Source organism: Hypomesus nipponensis, chromosome 24, assembly GCF_054491055.1.
Source record: "Hypomesus nipponensis isolate SF chromosome 24, ASM5449105v1, whole genome shotgun sequence".
Classification (NCBI taxonomy): domain Eukaryota; kingdom Metazoa; phylum Chordata; class Actinopteri; order Osmeriformes; family Osmeridae; genus Hypomesus; species Hypomesus nipponensis.
This window is the reverse complement of record NC_140384.1, coordinates 9,777,501-9,802,133: the sequence shown is the minus strand read 5'-3', so window position 1 is coordinate 9,802,133 and position 24,633 is coordinate 9,777,501. Positions and strand designations below refer to the sequence as shown.

Genomic DNA, 24,633 nt, shown 5'->3' with positions numbered 1-24,633 from the left:
AAAAACCCCTATGTCTGTGTACCCGTTGCCAGGGGAGCTTCGTGGCTCGAGACATCACCGAGGATGCCGAACAGGAACGGTACGTGGCTTGTCTCGGGGGCGCGCGCTCACGGTTAACAGGAGATGTACAGTGAGGGCGGGGTTTCGTCTCTAAGATGATTCTGGGCTAAATCAAATGTCCGCTCACGCAGCGGGGGCACGCAGGGTTTCCAATGTGCAGATGATGACTGGGATGATGGTCATCGACACAAGCGTGTTTATCTGGAAGTGACATCCCATCTTTTGATTCATTCATTCGATTTTTCTACAGTAGCCTACACGTCAAGTCTTTTCTGTCTTGCTGAGCCTTTATTTTTTCACGTCAACTGCATTGTCTTAACGGCGCAAGCTTGAACCATGTCGGAATCCGAGGATATGAACGAGTTCGCGAGCATAGTCGAGCGGATAGAGAGAGGAGAGGTAAGTGAACTCGCGAGGGAGATGATTTATGGGCATGTCAGGTGCAGTCTGCTGAGCGTCGTGCGCTGGCATCGGTCTGGAGGTTTGATCAAGGTGTGAAGAGGCGCCGTCTGTCTGGCGGGCTGATGGAGAGAAATGATGCTCGGATCTAGAGCATACGCGGATAATACATTTAAAATACGTTGATTTTAGAGTGGATGAGGGGCGACAACCTGTGGTGACAACCTCGAGATTTAATATCTTATATCCACTCGATAAAAGGGTAATAAAGAATGTAATGACGTGAGTGGTTCACGGGGGGTGGAGGAATGAAATATGGAGGATTTTTTGTAGTTAAGTAGCTTTGTCGCTTGAATTTATTTGCACAATATTAGATGTTTTGGAGTTTTTCTTAGCTTTTATGCTATATTTTATAATCTCTCTCTCTCTCTCTCTCTCTTTCTCTCTCTCTCTCTCTCTCACACACACACACACACACACATACACACATTGGCCTAATTACCCAAAGCGTAATTATTCATGAGCGTGTTTAATCAGACTATGTCAGGGATAGAGGAGAACATCCAGTTGTAGGCTAGACTACTGCTCTTAAGAATACGGTGAATAAGCAATTAGATCTTCAGCTAAGAATCACTTAATTGTGAAAATGTATCCGACGTGTTACCCAGGAACTAACTTAAGCCTAAATCAAATTGCAGACCTATGAGCCAAGCTGATAGCATTGCCCCTATGTGATTGATGACAATAAATAGCATTGGCCTCGCGCAGGGGCCTTGACACATTGTTGTGAACCCTAAGTTTCGTTAAAGTGGAACCCGATGCCGTATAGCCCTGCCTCCCTTTGAATAGTCAGGACTGCAGCATTGTTCCTATGGAGATTTGAGCTATTCAACCCCGCCCTCTCCTGATCTCACTTGGCTCAACAGAAGCAGACAGCCGTTTCACTCCTGCTGATTCACGCCGCGGACCGATTCCACAGCGTCACGCTATATTTCATTCATTGTCCACTCGCTCAAACCCAAAAGCAATTTCGATTACGAACTTGCGCGACATAGGCTACGTTTTTAGAAAATTGAACGCCATTGAGATATCATCATGTCTGTGATTTCGAGGCGAAGTTCTGTGGTAAGTAGAAGATGCGCTATAACTTAAAATAAGTTCATAATTGTGGCGGAGCGTGTTCGACTGGCGTTCTCACGGAGAGCGCGGTGCTGATTCAACATTGTTGTTTGGATCGTCTTAGGTTACAATGTTTGTCGTTGGTGTTTCTGAATCATAGATTAAATATTGGAAATAAACTTTACATAGCAAAGTCAGCAGCGTTTTATTGACGTCCGGCATTGTATTGTAGGTTACAACAGGCTATATTTACATGAAGAGTTCACATGTTCTGTCAACATTGATTTGTCGGAACCTCTTCCTCTTCAACCAGTTCATTATTTTAAAACAGTTGCTTGAAACTAAAATTGGACAATATTGCTGACCTTCGGTAAAAGGCTCAGCAAATCTCACCGCATGGCAACATGACCAACTGTCACATCACAAGCTGAAACCATAGCCTATTGATTAGGCTATAGGTCGTTGAGTCCCTATATTGATTTAGATTTACTTTTAGATTGACTTTTGAGATTGTCAATGTTTTGAAGCTAAACCAACAAAACATAGAGAATGCACGTGACGGTTTTGTAAACTAGTAGGATCCATAGGAACGCTGTAGAGTTTTTTTTTATCACGTTTTGATATGCTTAGATACGATTATCCCCCCCCCCCCCCCCCCCCCAGTGCCGCTATTCACAAAGGACGTCACTCACTAACCGAGTGATATGGATGTACCCAGGCCCACTGTAACTGTATTCGCTCTTCCGCAGGTTCCTATCAAGAACATCGAGCGGGAGCTCATATGCCCGATATGCAAGGAGCTGTTCACGCACCCGCTCATCCTGCCCTGCCAGCACAGTGTCTGCCACAAGTGCGTGCGGGAGCTCCTCATGCTGAACTATGACGACTCCTTCGATGCGGGCTCCGAGTGCTCCAACCCGGGCAGCCCTCGTTCCAGGGTCCCCTCCCCCAGCATGGAGAGGCTGGACCGACTGGCGCGATCAGGTACGTCTCGGATGCGTCGGGCCAGTCACAACAGCCCCTTTGCGACCGGCGATGGCACGAGAAGGGGTAATATTTTTTTCAACGATGAATCCCAGTTGCTGAATTCATGATCACGCCATCTTGGGGATGATTTCAGCTTGAAAGCATGTACAATCACAAAGGAAAGCTGGTTTTCAGGGCTTTTCTTCAGGAAACAACCTCCCTTTTCTCTCTAGTCTACAACCATGTCATATCATGATCCTGGTCTAAATTTTCCAATAGTATCCACCCTCTCTTTGAATCCTGTCTGCCTGTCAGACAGGCCTCATAGGTGTAGCCAAGGCAGAGAAAGCTGACCAGCTCTCTCAAGTCCTAAGGTCTCCTGTCTGTTTCAGCACTCTTGCAGACACAGGCTCCAAACATCCACTCACCAGCCCTGCCTTGTGGACAGAGTGATTTGGAAGTTCTAAGTAGTTTCAAGCGGCTGATGTTAACACTCATTTTTTTCAAACTGAAAAGAGGATTGGGGTTTTTGTACACATGGCTGAACAAAGCATGGCAATGATCCCTTTTACAGCATTAAAAATGCTTACAAAATACCTGGAGTTGTTTTGGGGTGGGGTGGTGTATTAACAAGGGGAGGTTGTCACAATATTATTTTGCTTTGCAATCCTAATGGCAGTGCTTGAGGGTTCAATGTTTAAACCCTGGCTGAAAATAGCATTAAAAGGCAGTGAAGACAAGGCTAGCCTTTCTGCTGCGGGCTAGGAGCGTCGTGCTGCCCCACTCCCCACGCCGCCTCCTCACCTCCATAGCTTCCTGAATGCCCCTCTTTACCCCTACCCACACCAGCCCCGCTCCACAACCAGTCACACAGTGGAAACATTCAAACGCGCTGCCCGACAAACAAGTTCTGTGGTTAATTCGAGAGTAATATTTATACGTAAAAAAAAAAGTGTGCAGTCTCAAGTCATGAACTGGAGTTCTAGAAGGAGGGATGGTTGTTAGTCGGTGAGGTTTCTCTGGAGCTCATCAGCAAATGAACTTGTTTTTAGTATCAAGCATGTCTAGATAACTTGGGGATGGCACGAACGACAACACAGGCCCAAACAGAACCGCTTAATCTCTGATGTAATTCCCCGCAGGTTTAACCTCTGCTGATTGGCTGAGTGGAAGAGTAGTGGTGTTCATGGTGACGCAACCGTGTGGAATGAAGGAGGGATTAAATAAAGAGAGAGGAGGACTTGGAGGGCTATATTTGTCATTCCCAGAGGCTTGAAAAAGCTCAACAGGCTAGGCTGAGAGTGACAGGGGCCTCATCAGTCTTGTTGTGTAGGGTCTAAACCCCCTGCTGGGTTTAGGGGTTCACAGTTGACTACTGATGAGGGCTGATTTGGTACCGGATGTTTTGCCCCTCTCCTCCCGATTTGAATTACTTTGTTTATAAATGTTTTGGGCACTCAAAGAAGTGCTTCGGTTTCCGAAATTCCCTCGATTAGGGCAAATCTTAGCTGCTGCTCTCATCACGAATCGACTGTTTTGGGAAACGCAATTAAAACAGCAGCAAACCTGCACAATTCCTGTTCACACTCACAATTCAAGTTCCGCATCTTTTACAAAAATCATTTCATCCGCTTCTTTTAGTTGATTAACATTTTTTCAGATTGATTTACCCCGTTGGCTGTGGCCAGCTACTTGTCCACTGTTCACATTGGAAGTGTGTGTTGATCATTTTGTCTCTCTCCACATCGCTGTGCGTCACCTGTCCGTGTGTGCGTCACCTGTCACTGCTTCCAGCCACTCTCAGACGGTCATTTGGAGCCCGAGGTAGACGAGGATGCCATGTAATGAATTACTGTGGTAGTGAGTACGGCCTTTCTAGTTCCCCTGTGAACCACCCTGGCTCTACTCTACTGTACTCTACTGTACTCTACTGTACCCAATCCCCAATTCTCCTTTAGTTGCTCTTCTACCCAGACACACTACTGATTACCCCCTCGTCACTGCACGCGGCGTGATCTTACTAGCTGGTAGACTAGGGACCAGTTCCCTGGACTGGGATACAGATTCTGCCTACTTCTGGACTGAAGTTCAGTTTTTAATGGAGATTATCCATTAAAAAAAAAAACTTTTAGTCCTTGAACGGGGATAATTCTCGGTCTGGGGAATTGGTCTACATGTGGCATTTAGACTTTTGACAACGTCTACTGAGCAGCAAAGCTAACGTAACAAACAGGCTGACGTCCTTCTGCAGTTTGTGTTGGACGTGTTCAGCCGGGGTTGTTTGTTGTTTTATGAAGGGATGGTTCTTTGAGCCGTTAGGTTTCCGTCCTCCACACGTGCATGTTTTACGAAGTAGAGGAGAGAATAGGAGCGAAGCTTGCTGCTCTGTCTGCAGGGGAGGTGAGTCAGGAGGAGGGGGAGGGAGGGAGGCAGAGAGGCTAATTCAGGAAGAGAGAAATGGGCATGGATGTTGCCTAGGAGTTGGGAATGAACAGGAATTTGTAATGCCTGGTTAATTTAGTCCTGGGAGAAACGGTCAGAGTGGGCGAGAGAGAGACCCAGGGAGAGAGTCGCCCTCCCATCTCTCTCTCCTCTCTCCTCTCTGTATTGGAGATCCTCAGACTGTGAAAGCATGCAGAGTGTCTTTGTTCAGAGGAGAGGTCCTGTAGGGGACCTTATTTCTCTGTAACACTAACCGTTTGGGCATGCCAAGATCCTCTAAATCATTCCAGCGTTGTAGCTGACACCCTGCCCTCCTCCCTCTCTCTCTGGCCCAGACTGGTGTTCATGCCCGCAGGGCGAGCTGGCTCAGCTCCCCATCCCCTCTCATTCAGTTGGAAACACTCCTTGAAGTGACACCAGGAGGTGGAGGTGGGCCGGGGGATCGAGAGTACTCCTCACCAAGACATTTGAGGAACAGGAAGATGCTCTCAGATTGACTGTGAAAAATCAAGTGTGTTTGTTTTCTTCAGTCAGTCAGGGAAGTGCTCAGTAGACGTTATCTAAGGAATGCCATGACGATGGCAGCTGGAGTACTAGAGTAGGACTTTCCTCTCACACCAAAGTAGATTCACGACAGACCATAAGACAGTAGATAATGCAGTAGATAATAATAAGAATAATAACAATATTGTGTTCATTCATCAGATACATGTAGACAAAATGACATCATGGCGTTGATCCTGTGACCTCTTACGTGTAGTAAAAAACTCTACCTTTGAGCTCTACTCACATCTCTCCAAGCATCTCTCGCTGGCCTTGATGGGACCCTACTATAGTGAAGGTCAGCTTCTGATGGTGTTTGACAGAGGGTAAACACTTCAGTGGGTCCCACAGCAGGCTGCAGTCCTCGACCCTCTCGTGGACCAGCTCCGCTAGCCTCCACATGGCAACCCCACAGATTAGAAGAACGGAACACAAAACGTCTCGTGGACAGATAATCCGCCGCGTCGCTCAAAATAGAACCCGGGCGTGCTGCTCGCCCGTGTGGGTTGGTGAGGGGGACAGATCAGGTTAGGAGTTACACGGATGTTGAGAGTCTAGTTTCGGTTGATACTCTCACCGGATGAGGGGGAGGAGGAGGGGGAGGAGGAGGGGGAGGAGGAGGGGGAGGGGAGGAGGGGGAGGCGGGGTAGTTGTGCGTGGCAGAATGAGCCGTAAACCGTTCTGCTCTGCCATGTCCTGGCTGCTGGCTCCACCGGCGGCCCAGGTTCGCTGACTCATCCTTTTGTGTTTACGATGTGGTTCTATAGGAGAGGTGCCCTCCCCTCCACCCCTCCCTCCCCCTCACCCCTCCACCCCTCCCTCCTTCTCACCCCTCCCCCTCACCCCTTCTCCCCTACAGCTGCCCTTTACAGCTCTCCCACACAGCCTAAGTACACTGTCCTCCTCCACCCACACCCCTTCCTCCACCCACACCCCCTCCTCCACCCAAACCCCCTCCTCCACCCAAACCCCCTCCTCCCCCCACCCCCCCCTCCTCCACCCAAACCCCCTCCTCCCCCCACCCCCCCTCCTCCACCCACACCCCCTCCTCCACCCAAACCCCCTCCTCCACCCAAACCCCCTCCTCCCCCCACACCCCCTCCTCCCCCCACACCCCCTCCTCCCCCCACACCCCCTCCTCCACCCACACCCCCTCCTCCACCCACACCCCCTCCTCCACCCACACCCCCTCCTCCACCCACTCCCCCTCCTCCTCCCTCCCCCGGACAAGGACCAGCCTCACCCCCTCCCCCCCTGTTTACATCCCATCTCCATGGTCACCCAGCGATCCGTCCAATCACGTACCGCCGCATCGCTCCAACCTGCGGACCGCTATTCATCTGCATTGCTGTCGCCGTCATCATCGCTCGTGCATCATCGTCACACACACACACACACACACGGGCAGTCAGGCCTTCCTGCACCTCGACATGCCACAGTCCCCCCCCCCCTAGCATGGCCCAGTCCCACACGCCTGCTCTCCTGTCACCGTGGGCACCCTGTGTCAGCGCTGCGCTCGTGTGGTTGTTGTGGTTTTAGATTTGCATGTGATCCTACATCTGTGCCGTGTTGAGTGAGTGCTCGTGCCGTCTGTGTTTTGTGACTGCTCCTCTCCTCTAGGTAGTCTCTGCTTAACAAGCTCCCCTGTAGTGTGTGTGTGTGTGTGGATACATTGAACTGGACAAATGACTTGCAAACGGAAACTTTATTTGCTGGTATCATTTCCTGGAAATCAACCACTTATTTTGTATCATCTTTTTTAGTTGAAATTTGATTCTGCAACGCTGTCCATTTCTGGTTTTGCTGTGATTATACACATTTTTGGCTTTGTTCCTTATTTGCCATATAATTTTATCTTTTAATAATTTATAATTTAAACTCTGTCCAGCTCACTGTAAGCACCTTGGATATCCTGTCCTTCTGGGTGATAGAATATCTGCCTGAAGGCCGCGTTCCACTTTTGAACCATCTAACCTTCCTAGGTGTTTGTAGTAGACCGGCCACGTTCCAAACCTTTCAGGCTGCCCCCCCTGACTCTCCTTGGTGTCTTTCCTCCATGAGAGTGAATCGGCAAAAGCACAATGTCGTCTCCTCTTGTCTATCCAATCAAGTTCATGAACGAAAGGCGACCAGTTAAGGAAACCTCTTACACAACAGTGTTGGAACGTGGCCTCACTCCCTCTAGCCTCTTCATCGGTCATCTTAGACAAAAAAAAACAAACGCGAAAACCCAAACTTGTCGTCTGCCGCGCCAGGTTCCATCTCCTCTCCCGGTTGGAGGCGTGGGTCTGTGACCCCCAGGGTCACGACCTTCCCTTGCCCGGGCTGCCAGCACGACATCGACCTGGGTGAGCGCGGCATCAGCATGCTGTTCCGGAACTTCACCCTGGAGAGCATCGTGGAGCGGTACAGGCAGGCTGCCCGCGCCGCCACGGCCATCGTCTGCAACATGTGCAAGCCGCCAACACAGCAGGAGGCCACGAAGAGCTGCATGGACTGCAAGGCCAGCTACTGCAACGAGTGCTTCAAGCTGCACCACCCCTGGGGCACGCCCAAGGCCCAGCACGAGTACGTGGGGCCCACCACCAACTTCAGACCCAAGGTAGACGGGGACAGGGGCAAGTGAGGGGTTGTAGCTGGAGGGGAGAGGGGGGAGAAGGAGGGAGACAGGGTGAAGGGAGGGGTTGTAGCTGGAGGGGAGAGGGGGGAGAAGGAGGGAGACAGGGTGAAGGGAGGGGTTGTAGCTGGAGGGGAGAGGGGGGTGAAGGGAGGGGTTGTAGCTGGAGGGGAGAGGGAGGAGAAGGAGGGAGACAGGGTGAAGGGAGGGGTTGTAGCTGCAGGGGAGAGGGGGAGAAGGAGGGAGACAGGGTGAAGGGAGGGGTTGTAGCTGGAGGGGAGAGGGGGGAGAAGGAAGGAGACGGGGTGAAGGGAGGGGTTGTAGCTGGAGGGGAGAGGGGGAGAAGGGGGAGACAGGGTGAAGGGAGGGGTTGTAGCTGGAGGGGAGAGGGGGGAGAAGGGGGAGACAGGATGAAGGGAGGGGTTGTAGCTGGAGGGGAGAGGGGGGAGAAGGGGGAGACAGGGTGAAGGGAGGGGTTGTAGCTGGAGGGGAGAGGGGGGAGAAGGAGGGAGACAGGGTGAAGGGAGGGGTTGTAGCTGGAGGGGAGAGGGGGAGAAGGAGGGAGACGGGGTGAAGGGAGGGCCTAAAGGGGCTGATCATGTTGTTTATCTGTTGAAGGTTGTCGACCTTGACGTCAATTTGAGCTGTTTCTGTCTGTGTTGCCTCCGGGCCTGACTAGAGACAGGAAGTGATTTTACCGGGCCTGCCTATAGACAGGAAGTGGTAGGAGTGTGTGTGACCTGTGTTGCCTCCGGGCCTGACTATAGACAGGAAGTGGTATGAGTGTGTGTGACCTGTGTGTCCCCAGGTGCTGATGTGTCCGGAGCATGAGATGGAGAAGGTGAACATGTACTGTGAGGTGTGCCGACGCCCAGTGTGCCATCTGTGCAAGCTGGGAGGGTCACACGCCAGCCACAAGGTCACGTCCATGAGCAGCGCTTACAAGATCCTCAAGGTAACCACACCCCCATCACACACACACCCCCAACAGACACACACACCATCACACTCACACACTCTGTGTGTGTGTGTGTGTGTGTGTGTGGTTGGTCATCAACAGCAAGCTGATTCAACCTAAAATATCTACCTTGACCTGGAGGTCAATCAGCCAATCAGAGAAGGGCTGACTCTGGTGTCTCTCGCTGTCATCTGATAGGCCGGTGTAGACGAGGCACTGGCACTCATCCATATTTAATGAGGGTTGTTTGTAGCTGCGCCGCTGTGCTGGGCCCATAGTGCTCGTTCACAGGATGTTCTACTGGATGTTGTGAGCAGAATGGTTTCGGATTTCTAGAATGATCCGTCCAGATCTCTCTTTCTCTCTCCTCACCAATTCTGTTGTCCGCCCCCCTCTCTCCCTAACCCTAAACTTAACCCCAAACCTAACCCTTCCTCTGTTGTGATTGGTCCACCAGGAGAAGCTGGCCAAGAGTATCCATTACCTCATCAGCAAGGAGGAGCAGGTCAGGACTCAGATTACAGACCTGGAGGTGCTGATCCACCGCACAGAGGTCAGTCGCTCGCCATGACGACGGTCACTTCCTGTTCCGTCAAACGGGCCTTGTCCACACATTGTGCTCTCGTTGGCTGCTGTGCCTCCCTTGTTATTTTAGCTAGAAGAGTTCCTGCATAAGTTATATACTAAATGTCCCCTTGTGGAAACCAAATTACCCCGTCCCCCTCATCCAACTGGTCCTGGAGCCCAGCTTGGTGTACTGCATCCACTGCCTTGACAGGAAGTCATCATATCTGAGGAAAAGATGTCTGTTGCTAACTGTGTCAGCCCCCTGAACAATGGACCCATTCTGTCAGCTAATAAGGGAAGGTCACATAACCAAATCCATTCAGACGCAAACAAGGAAGTAAATTTACATGAAGGTCCGGAGGGAAATGATTCACCAGAAGGTGACTTTATTCTATGAATAGATTTTAATGTTCCTGCTCTCTGTGTTCACGTTAAACACTCTTTCCTCCCCGGGGGGGGGGGGCGAGACTGATTAGCAAGCGCTTTTCTTTCTCGCCGTGCGCCTCCATCCGTTAGTGATGTAGTGATGTCTGTTCATTCACCTGTGGTGGTCCTCCAGGGCAGGATACAGGCAGGTAGATGGTGTTTACTTCCACCTCTGCCGGGAGGCTTTGACTCGGTACAGCAGAGCATCTCTTCAGTTATTTTATAGTACCGATTCATCTGCATGGAGTTTTGTTTTAATTCCCTCCCTGGAGCCTTCATCATGTGTGTCTCTGCTCTAATTGGCTGCTGCATGTTTCAGTAAGTAGCGGCCTACCAGGCCCAGCTACGATGTTAACCCCTCCCTCTCCCACCCGCCCCTCTCCTCCTCTCCACCCCGCCCCTCTCCTCCTCTCCACCCCGCCCCTCTCCTCTTCTCCCTCTCCCCCCTCTCCTCCCCCCGCCCCTCTCCTCCTCTCCACCCCTCTCCTCTTCTCCCCCCCGCCCCTCTCCTCCCAGGACAACGGTCAGCTGGCTGAGAGACAGGCCAATGAGCACTTTGAGCGTCTGTTTGAGACTCTGCAGGAGCGCAGGGCTGACATGCTGCGCAGCATCGAGCAGTCGCGCTCCCGCCGTCTGGGCCAGCTCCGGGGCCAGGTGGAGGAGTACCAGGGCATGCTGGAGAACAGCGGCCTGGTGGGCTACGCCCAGGAGGTCCTGAAGGAGACGGACCAGTCCTGCTTCGTTCAGACGGCCAAGCAGCTGCACGTCAGGTCAGCAGCCAGATCTGTCTGACATGCTGTCTCTCTCTCTCTCTGTCTCTCTCTCTGTCTCTCTGCCTCTGTGTCTCTGCCTCTCTGTCTCTCTCTCTGTCTCTCTTTCTCTGTCTCTGTCTCTTTCTCTCTGTCTCTCTTTCTCTGTCTCTGTCTCTCTTTCTCTGTCTCTCTTTCTCCGTCTCTCTTTCTCTGTCTCTTTCTGTCTCTGTCTGTCTTTTTCTCTTGTCTCTCTCTCTGTCTGTCTCTCTCTTTCTCCCTGTCTCTGTCTGTCTCTCTCTTTCTTGGCCCTTAGTGGAGGAATGGAGGATTTATTCCCTGGTTATTTTAGCGAGGATAAGAATGAATCTCGTCTTTCTGAGCCTCAGAGCTGTAACCATGGATACGTGTGTGTTTGTAAAACTCTTAGGTGGTGTTCTTAAGGACACGAACAGCTGACGGCTACAGTCCAGTTTCTAAGCTACTTTCTCTCACTCACACTCCCTTTTAAGCTGGCTAATTGATCTCCATTAGCGGATCCGAATACTAAAGAACCACTTTTGTTTTTACCGCTACGGCTTGACTTCCTGTTTGTCCGAGCATGACTTCCTGTTCCACCTGCTGAGTTCTCTGCCCCTGTGATCTCCAGTGCACTGTGTATTACCTGAACATGCACAGTTAACACGTTCACATGTGTTGCTGTTTCCCCCTGACCTCTGACCTCCCAGGATCCAGAAGGCCTGCGAGTCCCTGAGGACCTTCCACCCCGCGGCTGAGCCGTCCTTCGATGAGTTTGTCCTGGACACGTCCAGGGAGGAATCCCTGCTGAAGGAGATGTGCTTTGGAGGAGGTGAGGGGGCGTTCATCATAGGCGTGGAAGTGTGTGTGTGAGTGAAGATGGAAACAATTGAGTCAACTTCTGCTTTTTAAAAAGAAACAGAAGCTGTGTGTTTGAGCTCTGTGATAAATCAAATATATACACACACACAATTCCCCCGAACACCACACATACCAACATCACACACACACAACCCCGCCTCACACACACACACACACACACACACCACCCTCACCCCCGGTTGGGTCACTTTCCCTGACCTCCTGACCTCTGCTGTAATAGGCCACTCCTGTCGCCAGAAGCAGCTCTCTAATTGGATAAGCCAGTTAGGCTTCTGTGTATGGGGGGGATTTGGCACTGAGAGCATTGTGGGATTTGTTCCTGCTCCGCTGCTCCGCTGCTCCGCATCCCCCCCCCCCCTCTTGCTGCAGAAACTGATCCTGAGTCAGCGTTCGCGTCTGACACAACTGCAGCCCTGCTGTCCCACCGTGTGGAAACAGAGGCGTACTCCATTCTCTACAGATGGAGATGGTGTCACCGTGTTGAGGCCCTGCTGCTTATCAGAATACTTGTCCCTCTTCTCCTCATGCTGGTACTGTATTCTCCTTGTCAGATGTAGCAGTAACAGTGTTATCACGGTGTGGGCAGTGAGACCCAGGCCCCTGGGCTGGAGGCTGGAGGCTGCGTCTCCTCCGTGGGGAGGCTGCAGTCTCCTGTCAGGGTTTGCCAGCGATGCGGCAGTCTGGGTCTGGAGAGCGTCAGAGTAATGAACGTGAGTGTTTTTAATGGGACATTCACATAGAGCTTCCCTGCTGGAGGAGAGTGATGCTGGGTGATGTAGACGCCAGTGGAAATGAATGCTTTCAGAGATGAGGAGGAGGAGGGAGAGGAGGCAGGGATGATGGGTGGAGGAGGAGGAAGTAGCAGAAAGGATGAAAGCTGACTGGATTTATACTTGTGTGTAATGGAACTGATGCTGCAGATTAGATCAAAAATAGAAGGCAGAACTGCCCTCCTGTTGATCTACGACACACACACGCCCAGCATCCCTCAGTGTTGACGCAGTGCACCCCAGTTAAAGGGCTGATGTGTCAGACAGACAGAGCTTTGTCCTCCATGCCCTCCCCAGGGTTGGTCGTGGCCTGGTCTCATGGCCAGAGACATGGATAGAAAGCCTCTCTTTCTCTCCCTCCCTCCCTCCCTCCCTCCCTCCCTCCCTCCCTCCCTCCCTCCCTCCCTCCCTCCCTCCCTCCCTCCCTCCCTCCCTCCCTCCCTCCCTCCCTCCCTCCCTCCCTCCCTCCCTCCCTCCCCCCTCCCTCCCCCCTCCCTCCCTCCCTCCCTCCCTCCCTCCCTCCCTCCCTCCCTCCCTCCCTCCCTCCCTCCCTCCCTCCCTCCCTCCCTCCCTCCCTCCCTCCCTCCCTCCCTCCCTCCCTCCCTCCCTCCCTCCCTCCCTCCCTCCCTCCCTCCCTCCCTCCCTCCCCTCCCCTCCCTCCCAGGATCGATAGGCTTGTGTTTCTGAGAACGGGCTGGCTTTTGGAGCGGCAGCCTGCTTTGCTGGCAGGTTTCCCCTCTCCTCCTCTGCCCCGCCCTGGGCTCCACAGAACCAAGTCTGGGCTCAGGGGCAGGGGTGGGACTGGGCTGGTGGTGCTGGTGATGAGAGGGGGAACTGGAGAGAGGACACTGGGAGGGAGGGGGGATTGGGGTAAAAGGATGTGGGGAGAGCAGGGAGGAGGGTAAAACTGAGGTCAAGAGAGGGTGGGGGGGGGGGGTCAGGGTGGAGGAGTGCTGGAAGGAGGGGGGGGGGGGTTCAAGGCTAGGTGCTGTCTCCAGGGAGCAGAGGAGAGAGATAGAGGATAAGAGGAAGTGAGAGGGGAAGAGGCCTCGGGGAGGAGAAGGGAGAGGAGGGGGAGTTGCAAAGTGCTTTTCCTGGCAGTGTGAGCCTTCCCCCTCCTGCGGAGTCATTCCATCTACAGACCTGAGAGGAGAGGGACGATCATCTGGAAGCAGGCCAGCAGGAGCATTAACACAAACAAGACAGCATCTCCTCAGGGAAGCACCATACAGCAGTGTCCTAACAGAGTGAAACTGGAGGATTTGAGAAAATGTGTTTATTCATAACCAGCGTTTATTCATGATCTCTTTTGAAAGAAGTTGTGAAGGATCCCTCCCCCAATCCCTAGATCCCTCTCACTTCCTCTTCTTTCTAACAAGAACACTTTTGTTGATCTGCCTCTCCTTTTGATTTCACTTTCACATTGTTCTCCAGCTGAGAAATGTTTCGTCTCTGAAATAAATCAAATGTGATTTCAACTGTCCATTCTCTCTCTGCCTACCTTCTCACCCCCCCTCCCCTCCCCTCCCCCTCCCCCTCCAGTCCCTGACCCCCCGATGATCGACCTGTCTCAGAGCCGCGTGTACAACGAGGCCACGGTGTGCTGGCGTCTCCCTGACGACGCCCTGCCCACCGACCACCAGGTGGTGGAGTACCGGCGGCGTGGCGCGGCGGAGGGGGAGGGGGCGGGGGAGGCCAGCGAGTGCTGGAGCAGCACGGAGCGCGTGTATGGGACCAGCGCAGTGGTGTGTGACCTGGAGCCGGACAGTGTGTATTCCTTCAGGCTCCGCACCTACAGGAACTCCCTCCACAGCCCCTACTGCCCCGAGGTCTCCTTCCACACACCCCCCGCTCCTGGTGAGTAAGGGGGGAGGGGGGTGTTGGTGTGGGGGTTTGTGGGGTTAAAGTTGATCTCAAGGCCAGTCATTTGGTTTTAGTACCCCTGGTGTTATTGAAGGAGGCTGTTCTTACGGACCTCATGCAGGGGGTGGAGGGTTATCCCCTCTATCCTGCAGCCGTCTGTCTGTCTGTCTGTCTGTCTGTCTGTCTGTCTGTCTGTCTGTCTGTCTGTCTAGGGACTCAACACCAGGGGGGGTAGATTACCCTGCAGAGACGGATGTCTTCTGATTCCACCCTCCTCTGAGATAACACACAGCAGTAGGGAAGATTCTTGGAGCTGGTCCAACGGTCATTTCATTCCTGATTGTCTCTCTCAGGGCTCTGATCTCTCTCTATTCTCCAGTTCTCCTGTTCTGTGTCCAGGAACCACTGATCCAGTTAGTCTGTCTGTAGTTCCTCTGCTTCTCATTATGTTGCTCTGGAGAAGGGGTGGGGGGGCGAGGAGAGGAGAGGCTGGAGGAGGGGCGGGGCAGTCTGAGGCTGGGGATCCAGTGCGGAGGCCAGAGTTCAGAGCAGGATAGAAGGGGGCAGTGGGGGCAAAGGCCGGGGCCAGGGCGAGAGGCCGGGGCCAGGGCGAGAGGCCTGGGCCAGGGCGAGAGGCCGGGGCCAGGGCGAGAGGCCAGGGCAAGGGAGAGAGGCCGGGGCCAGGGAGAGAGTATGGGACTCAGACCCAGGGAGAGAGGCCGGGGCAAGGGAGAGAGACCGGGGCCAGGGAGAGAGTATGGGACTCAGACCCAGGGAGAGAAGCCAGGGCCAGGGAGAGAGGCCGGGGCCAGGGAGAGAGTATGGGACTCAGACCCAGGGAGAGAGGCCGGGGCCAGGGAGAGAGGCCGGGGCCAGGGAGAGAGGCCAGGGCCAGGGAGAGAGGCCGGGGGCCAGGGAGAGACGCCGGGGCCAGGGAGAGACGCCGGGGCCAGGGAGAGAGGCCGAGGCCAGGGCTGATGCCAAGACCCAGAGCCCCACATTCCTGGGTAGCGCTGGACGGAAGGGCTGGCTGCTGAACCGCGGACGCTCCGTGCGTTAGTAATGAGCTGGACCCACGGACGCTCCGTGCGTTAGTAATGAGCTGGAATTCTGGGTCAGGGTGGAAAGAGGAGAGGGCCAGAGGGCCAGAGGGCCAGAGGGCCAGAGGGCCAGAGGGCCAGAGGGCCAGAGGGCCAGAGGGCCAGAGGGCCAGAGGGCCAGAGGGCCAGAGGGCCAGAGGGCCAGAGGGGAGGGCCAGAGGGCCTGCCCCGCCTGACCGGACCCTCCACACGGAGCAGCTCAGAATACAGTGCTCCACTTTGCATGCCAGAATATTCTTGTGTTCTAGAACGTGGTATTGTTGCTCCCAACATATGTATTCATAGAACGGTTGTTTTTCACGACAAGGAAATAAAGAAAATAAACCAGTTGGCTGATTCATTTTCGTGCAGGCGAACCCTCACCCTGACTGCTCATCGCACCCTTGTTTTCAGGCGAGAAGAGGGCACAGAAACGTACATTTTAATTGAACGTCTACGCTCTCTGTTGTACTATAATGGCACATTGTGGTTGGGTGCACATAATTACCTCCGACCAGAAGTGTGGCGTAATGATGGCTTGAGGCCTGTTGGGTATTTATAGACGCCCGTTAACACAGGGAGTTGAGGCTTGATGATGATGATACCTGGGTTGTGTACAAGGTTTGACCTTCGTTCCGATTCGGCGACTGAGATACAGAGAGGTTGAGTGTGTGTGTGTGTGTGGTGTGTGTGTAAACGTGTGGGGTGGCACCCTCTAGTGGTGTGTGTGAGAAAGGGAGAGAAAGTGTGTAAACCTTCCCATCCTATTTAGCCTTGATTCATCATGTCCTCTCTCTTCCTTTTTTATATCTCATTCTTCCTGTTCTTTTATTTATATATATATTTTTTACTCCTTGTCGTTCTGTATTCCATCTCATACTCCCTCCTCATTCCTCCTCATTTCTCCTCCTCCTCATTTCTCCTCCTCCTCATTTCTTCTCCTCCTCATGTCTCCTACTCCTCATTCTCCTCCTCCTCCCGTCTCCCTCAGTGTTTGGCTTCCTGTTCAACGACAAGTGTGGCTTCAGCCCGGAGCGTCTGGTGTTGAGCAGGAGGAGGGACTCGGTGGAGAGTGTTGCGGGCGTGGCCTTCCTGCTGGCCGCGGAGCGCGTGCAGACGGGCAGCTACGTGTGCCTGGACTACATCATCGGGGACACGGGCATCTCTCAGGGACGCCACTACTGGGCCTTCCGCGTGGAGCCCACCTCCTACCTGGTCAAGGTGGGCGTGGCCTCCGACTCCAAGCTGCTGGAGTGGTTCCACAACCCCCGGGACACAAGCAGCCCCAGGTAGGGAGGGAGGGAATTAGGGAGAGGAGAATGGGGATCAAGCGCAGGGCTGTGTTCTAACTAAGCTTCTGGCGTAAGAGGCTAAGAATGACCCTGTAAACTGCTTATTCATTCACAAATCCTGGTTGACACAAACTGGCAAATTCCACATTGTGTGTGTGTGTGGTAGATGATCACCCACATGAATTCATTTTGAACTGGTTGTAACTCAGTGAGACTAAAGAGGAAAGGTGCAGTAGGTGAACAGTAACCCCTCTCCCCTCCCTCCCAGGTACGACCACGACAGCGGGCACGACAGTGGCAGCGAGGACACCTGCTACGACCTCACACAGCCGTTCACCCTCCTCACCGTGGGCATGGGCAAGATCTTCATCCCCAAGGCCTCTCTCGCCGCCCCCCCCAACCCCACCTCCACCCCTCCCGCCGTCGTCGCCGCCGACCACGGAGGCCGGGCCCTCCCCATGCCACAGCGCATTGGCATCGGCCTGGACTACGATGCCGGGCGCGTGTCCTTCTACGACGGCGACACCATGAGGTGTCTGTACGAGCGACAGGTGGATTGTTCCGGAACCATGTACCCGGCTTTCGGACTCATGGGTAGTGGGAGAATCCACCTGGAGGAGTTTGTCACCGCCAAGCGATTGGTCTACATGTGATGGGGTGGGGAGGTCTGATTGGTTTACATGTGATGGGGTGGGGAGGTGTGATTGGTCTACATGTGATTGGGTGCTGGGGGGAGGGGAGGGCTGATTGGTCTACAGGCAGGCCAATTGGAGATGTGATCCCGCCCCGTTGTCATAGGGGAGGATGCTATTGTCCGGCACGTGTGACTGACGGGTCTTCTCATCCAATGCGTGGCTCCGATCCCGCACAATTGGTTTGAACGTCAGCTTGTAGATCTGATCGAGCCAATCAGATGTGGGCTTTACTCTCAATTTTGTTAACGGTCAACACCAAAGTCTCCCGATATTTTTTTTTTTTTAAACATCAGTCTTTTGAGCTTGTTTGTCTTGTGTTTTTTCACAAACTGATTTTATTAAGATACGTCTTCAGTACAGAGTCTGTAGCACCAACACACATCCAGCGAGCTCCACACAGGAGAGGTCCTTGTAGTCGCGGCTCAGTTCTCCACCTCTGGTGCCTTTCTCAAAGAAGCGGGCCAGCAAGCAGGATGAGCTGGTGTCTGTGACCACCCCTGAGCAGCACTGAGGAGGCAGGTCACACAACAGACACAAGGAAGGAGAGAAGCCTTCTGTCACAAACACACTTCATCTAGATGTTGTCCGGAAACATCTGGATCACGCTAGCTTCTTTTTTTTTTTACGTTCAAACTGTAGTTCACACTTCACTCTTGCACATTTTTGTTTTTTATTTTTTATTTTCACTTCTGCTCACAAATATGTAAGTGGCATCTTCAGCAGACACTTCACACACAATTTTCCCAATACCGTCCCACAGACACATACACCTCGCACAGGTTGGTAGCCATCTTGGATCCAGGTGGCCATCTTGGATCCAGGTGGCCATCTTGGATCCAGGTGGCCATCTTGGATCCAATCACTGCCCAGCACTGAATGTTATCGTTTTATGTTTATAGGCTTTGTTTTATTTCGCACAACGAATGTACACCTTCAGATTTCACTCAGTCAGGGTCACCCAGTCTCACCAAGTGCTGCTCCCTGGTCTCTAGCAGAGCTCAGCTGCTGTCCCTCCATACTTCCTGCCCCTTGCACTCCGCTACAGGACGGCTGCACGCCACTGACGATAAGCTGGCAACAGCTAACAGCAGTAGACGTTACATAACTTGTTGACCTGCTTGAAACTTAAGATCAGATCAGAGCTTTTAAAGCTGGCTAGGGCAACTGGGTCCCTCCTGGTTAATGATCCTGGGTTTCTGGAACAAGTTATCTCTCTGTGTCTTCTTATTGAGGGAAACGGTTATCTCTGTGTGTGTGTGGTTTCTCAGGTCTCTGGCTCTCTGAGCCTCACGCTACCTACCTCCAACTATCCCTGGTAACCCTGCACACCCGCTCCCTCAGTCTGGTATGGTTTGCCTCATTCCTGTAGCTTTAAACATCATATTTGATCATGATTTCCTGTATTATACATCAACCTTTCAAGATGCTCCGAGTCCGATGACAAGCTGACATTTCAACTTGATTTAAGGTCAATTTAAACGTCATGTACATAGATGTAGCGTGATATTCCTTCTGTCTGACGCTGTGCATCTGTAGTGTTACTCAGTGAGTTTGTGTTTGCGGTGAACTTTGTCGGACTTGAAGGCTCAAGACTTGAGACTTTTTGGTTGGCATCGGTGGATTAATGATAAAACACAGTAAGCGTACTTTGTTAGAGTGATCATGTGTGAGAGTTAGAGAACGGCTCATGACATTGTCCTCTCTTTCTCTGTTTTTACATTTGGGTGTTCTATAATTTAGTGTTGCATTTTTTTAGTTTTTGTGGGAAAGTAAATGACTAGTTTTACAGTTCTTTTTTTGTTTAGTGTTTTTTTTGCTTCACAATGGGTGTGTGTAATTGTCTTTAGGAGTTATTTATTGTTTCTACCAGTACACTGAACTTGGCTCTGTTACTGTTCCTATCGAACTGACTGTTGAAACACCTTAAAACAAGTCTATGCACTTCTTTCTCGCTGGTTGTGGGTTGTTTTGTGTACCTATATCACAGAATGTATTGTTTATATTTAGGGACAAACAAACCGAATGTCTCGTCATCTGGGCGGTTTTTGTAACGTTACATTTTTTTTGCTCGTTCGGTATCCTGAGATCCTGAAATCACGTGGGAAAATCTGTGGCTCTGTATCTTGACAGTCTTTTGGTAGAGAAACAAAACTAGCGCTTCTTACGGCAGCATGGCCTTGCTGAGCAGTTGGAGGAGAAGGTCTCAGTAGTGGAAAGTAAAAACCAAAATTCTGCAGGCTCAATCTAATCAATCAAGCTAGCACTTTAACCCATAGCATGTGAAGCTTCAGGGCTCTACTAGTGTGTGTGTGTGTGTGTGCGCGTCGTGTGTTTGGTGTGCAATATTAAACTGAATTACAGGCTGTGTAGGGAGGCTTAGGGTTGTGTCGTTCGGAGGACCGGGAGGGAAAACGTAACGTGTTTTCAGTGAGTGTGACGCTCATACGACTGTCAAAGACTGCTGTAACGCTGTACAATACGCTCATGTCTTTATTTGCTGTTCTGGGATTTCTATGAAATAAAATGGTAGTGTTTTTAACAACTTAACTGTGTTCTCTCTGGTTATTTACGACATCTCAGTGCTGGAGTTAGTTATTCAATACATGCCGTGCAGTCCAATAGTCCTAAAAGATGTTAGGATATGTAATCCAACACTCAGAATTTTAAATATTAAACAAATACTATGATAGTCAATTTTAATTTGATGTAATTCCCATCAAGAAACAGTGGACTATACAGCAATTACAGTCCTTAGGCTTATTGGTAATCTAGGTTCTACATCAGTATCAGTGTATTGTTTCAGAGGTTAGGGGAAACGACTGCCTTATACAACAGGAGTTCAAATGTCCCTTGTGTATGTCCCTTTTTCATTGAATGTAATGTTATAATGTAAATTTGGTTTATTGATTACAGTGTAGCAATGCACATTCAGCATAATATTGACTGAGGGGTAATTAAATAAAAGTCCAACCAAGAAGGGGAATAGAAAGGTCAGCTTACCATACCGTCAACAAGCTGCCCTCTAAACTCTAAATGGCTGTTTGTCAATAGCAGGTTACCCATGAGGCCAACTTGAAAAAGTCACAGACTGACAAAAAAAAAGAATAATTTTAATATGTCAGATCTCATCCAGAAAGTAACATTTGTCGACAGCTGTGTAATAGGTTAGTACCCTTTTTATTTACTACACTAACAATATCGCGATAGTTACAGTATAGAATACCTTGTGTCATTCCACATTGGCTTCAATCATAAGATACCTCTAAATGGAATACCCTTCCAGATGGACTGAGAGCCTGTTAACACTCGTATTGAATGTATTTGGTGCATTCGTTTTTTAGTTCAGTTGAAGTGGCCTGCAGTTGGTCCTCCTTACCTGCTCGAGGATGCTGTGTTGCCATGGATAGAAGCTGGAGGAGGAGGAGGGACGCGCGTGGCCTGCAACACGGAAGAGACTCGGGGAGCGAGCCTCCACGTCATTGAGGTGTATTTGAGCTACACGTAACTGTAGCCTGCGACAGCACAAAGCGTTACAACTAGTCAATTTATCATGGTTACAAATATCTGAGAATCATATCTGTTTCAGTTTGAAGTTGTATGAATAGTAACCGACGAGATTAATCTTTCGCGGACGCGGCTCGGAAAGAAGACATTGGAATTCCGTTGAAGAAGGTAATGCAATCTGGCTAGGCTGTAACATCTCACACCGGCTCCTTCTCTTGCACCTTGCTCAGCTAAAACCACACTGCCCACGAAACATAATTTGGCAACTTATATATTTTAGTATTGCTGGATAGAGATGACATTTTTGTGTCATTCGTTACTGCAAGGCCGTCCAGTCAATAGAGAAATGGTCATATTAGCATACTAGCTCGCTCGCTCCGGGGAGTCCGACATCATTGTTGACGATTCGTTTGACAGCTGCACGCTAGTGAGCTACAACCTGCAGACTGGAGACGAATATACAATGAAGCAACATTGTTACTGCAGTAACATGGCCACTATACGTCGTTTCGTTAGTGTGTAGCTGGCAACGTTAACATGCACTAACGTTACAGTAGCTGTAGCCTTAATATGGACTGTAACAACATTTGTGGATAGCATACTTGCATACCAGGCTAGTAATGCTATCGTGCTGACTTTACATAGCATCATTTTATTGTTCATATTTAGTTGTTTCCTCACAGAGACTACAACGATCAGGACTTCACAGAAGATTTGAACATTTGTCTGTTTATCTATGATTAATAACTCAATCAGTAACACGCAGAACGGCGCGGTGCTTGTTGGGTTGAGTGAGTTTGCGTGTGTTGTTATGTCGCCAGACATGTGAAATACCTGTCTTTAGGGAAACACCCAAAACACGGCCAGACAGTCACACACACACCCTAACACACCCTTACGCACCCTGGCTCTTTCATCAGTGGTACAAATAGTGTCAGAATTATGTATGTAATTCTGTTGTGAGTTATTAGGAGTGTTGGGGTTGTGTGCAACTCAGGGATTAACAATAAATTACAGTTAAATTCTGTAAATTAGTTAAAGTTGATTAAATCTTCCACGTTGATAACAGTACAAAAATATATTGCTATTTGCCTTATATCCTTCACTGGTATTAATGTCAACATATGTAAACTGTAAATATAAGCTTGTCCGAGATCAGGTGGCCTGTGTTTGACTCGTTTCTCATATCCAGAAGTTATTGGACGTCATGATTGTGACGAATCAAGGCCTCTTGTTTCTACTATAGTCTTTGGAAGCTGTGTCAACAATCTTATTGTTAGTTCTGAACTTAGTAGATTGTGAAACAGACTTTCAGGGTATTGCCACCAGTGTAATAAACAGAACTGAACCAGCTGTGTACAGTAATATTACCTGGATGTTTTTATACGGTACATGTTGTATTGATTCTTCTTTGTAAGTAAAGGAAGCAATAACTTTGAAATCTAAAGGTGGTTCTCTGAAGGACTTTGTTCTTTTGTTAGGCCGCAATCAGTCACATATTAAGAGAAGGTCACTCTCTCTGTGTATGTTTCTGAAAAAGTGAAATTACTGGAACCACAAAGTGAAAAGATCTTATCTTGAACAGGTATGGGACACAGACACACTGGTAGGCTTGTCTGTCTTGTGACATAAAGGTAACATCTTCATAGATATGACTACTGGTTTACATGCTGTATGTGATTGTGGCATATTGATGAAATGAATACGTTACATTAAGAAAGGATTACAGTTTAGGCCCGGTGTGGTCAGATAGTCGGTCATTTCTCATGATCGACTATCTGTTTTGACTGACTGTTCTGACTGACTGTTGTTCTGAGTGACTATCTGTTTTGACTGACTGTTCTGATTGACTGACTGTTTTGACTGACTGACTGTACTGATTGACTGACTTCTTATGATGAACTATCTGTTTTGACTGACTGTTCTGACTGACTGACTGTTCTGATTGACTGACTGTTCTGACTGACTCTGCCCCCTCTGCCCCCAGAGCCCCCCCTCTCCTTCGTGCCTGATGGGCGAGGCAGGCCCTCGCCGCTCCACCCTCGTGTCCCGGCTGCCCATCTTCCGCCGGAGCTCAAGCAAGCGGCAGGACTCTCTGCCCTCCTCGCCCTCCTCCGGCGGCGTGGGCAACGGCGTCCACTCGGCCTCGCCCTCCAGCACTAACTCCAGCTCCAGCAGCACGGGCAAGCGCCGCAGCCTGTTCCGCGCGCCCTCGCTCAGCTTCAAGAGGAGCAGCGAGCCACGCCCGCAGCCCCCGCTGGGAAGCCCCGCCCCCGAGGGCGCCGCGCCGGAGACGGACGCAAACGGTAACCAATCGCAGCAGCAGGCTTCGACAGGGTCACAAGATGGCGTCCGCACAAAGACGCGCCATTCGTTTGGTTTCGGGGTGCACCGCCACAAGAAGATCACACGCTCGCAGACGGAGGACTTCGACAAGGCGTCCTCGGGCTCTTCGTCCAATCGGAACAACGTGTTCATCAACTGCATCAGCTCGGGAACCAATGAGGGCGACGACTCCGGTTTCCAGGACGACTACAGCGCCAGCAAACGCTCCAAGAAGAAGCAGCTGCTGCCAAAGTCCTTCTCCGCTCACCAGCGCTTCTCCAGGAACCCTGAGCCGTGCCGGCCTCCAGAGGTGAGCGTGGCCCCCCCCACGGAGGGCTCCACCCCTGGGTCCTGGGCCGGGGAGCTGCTGGGCGCTGGCAGCTCCCTCCAGTCCCCCATCCTGTCTGAGGACCGCACCACTGCCGTCACACCCTCCGAGTTCATCCCCATCACTGAGGACTCGGTGTCCGAGGTGGATGCCCTCCCCGCCCCCAGCCCCGGCCTCGCCCCCGGCCTCGCCCCCGGCCTCGCCCCCGGCCTCGCCCCCGGCCTCGCCCCCGGCCTTGCCCCCGGCCTCTCCCCTAGCCCCGCCCCCGCCTCGCCCCCGCCCCCCGCGGAGACCCTCAGCCAGGTGGTCTCCTCCTCCCAGGCGTTCTTCACGCCCGCCCAGTCGGCGGTGGAGAAAGCGACCCTGCCGGACGCTGCCAACAACACAGACTACGAGACGGCCGTGTCCCTGTCGGAGCCGGACACGGAGACCACTGTCCCCCAGCCCCCACCCCAGCAGTCCCAGGAAGAGAGGGAGGAGAGGGCGGAGGAGAGGAGGGAAGCCAGGGATGATGTGGAGGAGGGGGAAGGCGGGGGGGAGGGCGGGGGGCAGGGCGGGGGGGAGCATGTGGCAGATGGGGCGAGGGGGGAGCAGGTGGACACCAGCGAGAGCGAGGGAGGGGGGCCGACCAGGAGCGGGGAGTGTCACTCTAACCCGGAGCAGTCGGACCGGAGGTACAGGAACATCCTGTCTGTCCAGGAAGCTGGGAGAGGAGGGCCCTGCTATGGAAGACACGAGCCCAGGTCCTCCTACCTGAGGAAGCCCCACACAGGTAGGCACACTGCGGGGTCAGGGGTCATGCTGGGTCATGCTGGGTCATGCTGGGTCATGATGGGTCATGCTGGGTCATGATGGGTCATGCTGGGTCATGATGGGTCATGATGGGTCATGCTGGGTCATGATGGGTCATGATGGGTCATGCTGGGTCATGCTGGGTCATGATGGGTCATGATGGGTCATGCTGGGTCATGCTGGGTCATGATGGGTCATGCTGGGTCATGCTGGGTCATGCTGGGTCATGCTGGGTCATG

At 51.8% G+C, this 24,633-nt stretch overlaps 2 protein-coding genes across 2 annotated transcripts in view; both read left to right on the top strand.

Annotated features, from left to right (window-relative positions):
* Positions 1-396: 396 nt before the first annotated feature.
* Positions 397-17,403, top strand: trim36 (tripartite motif containing 36). The gene is made up of 10 exons (XM_084690034.1): positions 397-459; positions 2,328-2,562; positions 7,785-8,131; positions 8,955-9,101; positions 9,562-9,657; positions 10,614-10,867; positions 11,575-11,696; positions 14,059-14,373; positions 16,450-16,747; positions 17,019-17,403. The coding sequence occupies exons 1-10, from the start codon at positions 397-399 to the stop codon at positions 17,401-17,403; spliced, it is 2,262 nt and encodes a 753-aa protein (XP_084546160.1).
* Positions 17,404-20,952: 3,549 nt separating this feature from the next.
* The window catches only part of ccser1 (coiled-coil serine-rich protein 1), a 42,368-nt gene continuing 38,687 nt past the window's right edge, over positions 20,953-24,633 (top strand). Inside the window, exons 1-3 of the mRNA XM_084690033.1 lie at positions 20,953-21,117; positions 22,937-24,037; positions 24,155-24,374. Of these exons, the coding sequence (XP_084546159.1) occupies positions 22,961-24,037; positions 24,155-24,374 (1,297 nt within the window). The 5' untranslated portion in view covers positions 20,953-21,117; positions 22,937-22,960. The remainder of the gene's footprint in view (positions 21,118-22,936; positions 24,038-24,154; positions 24,375-24,633) is intronic.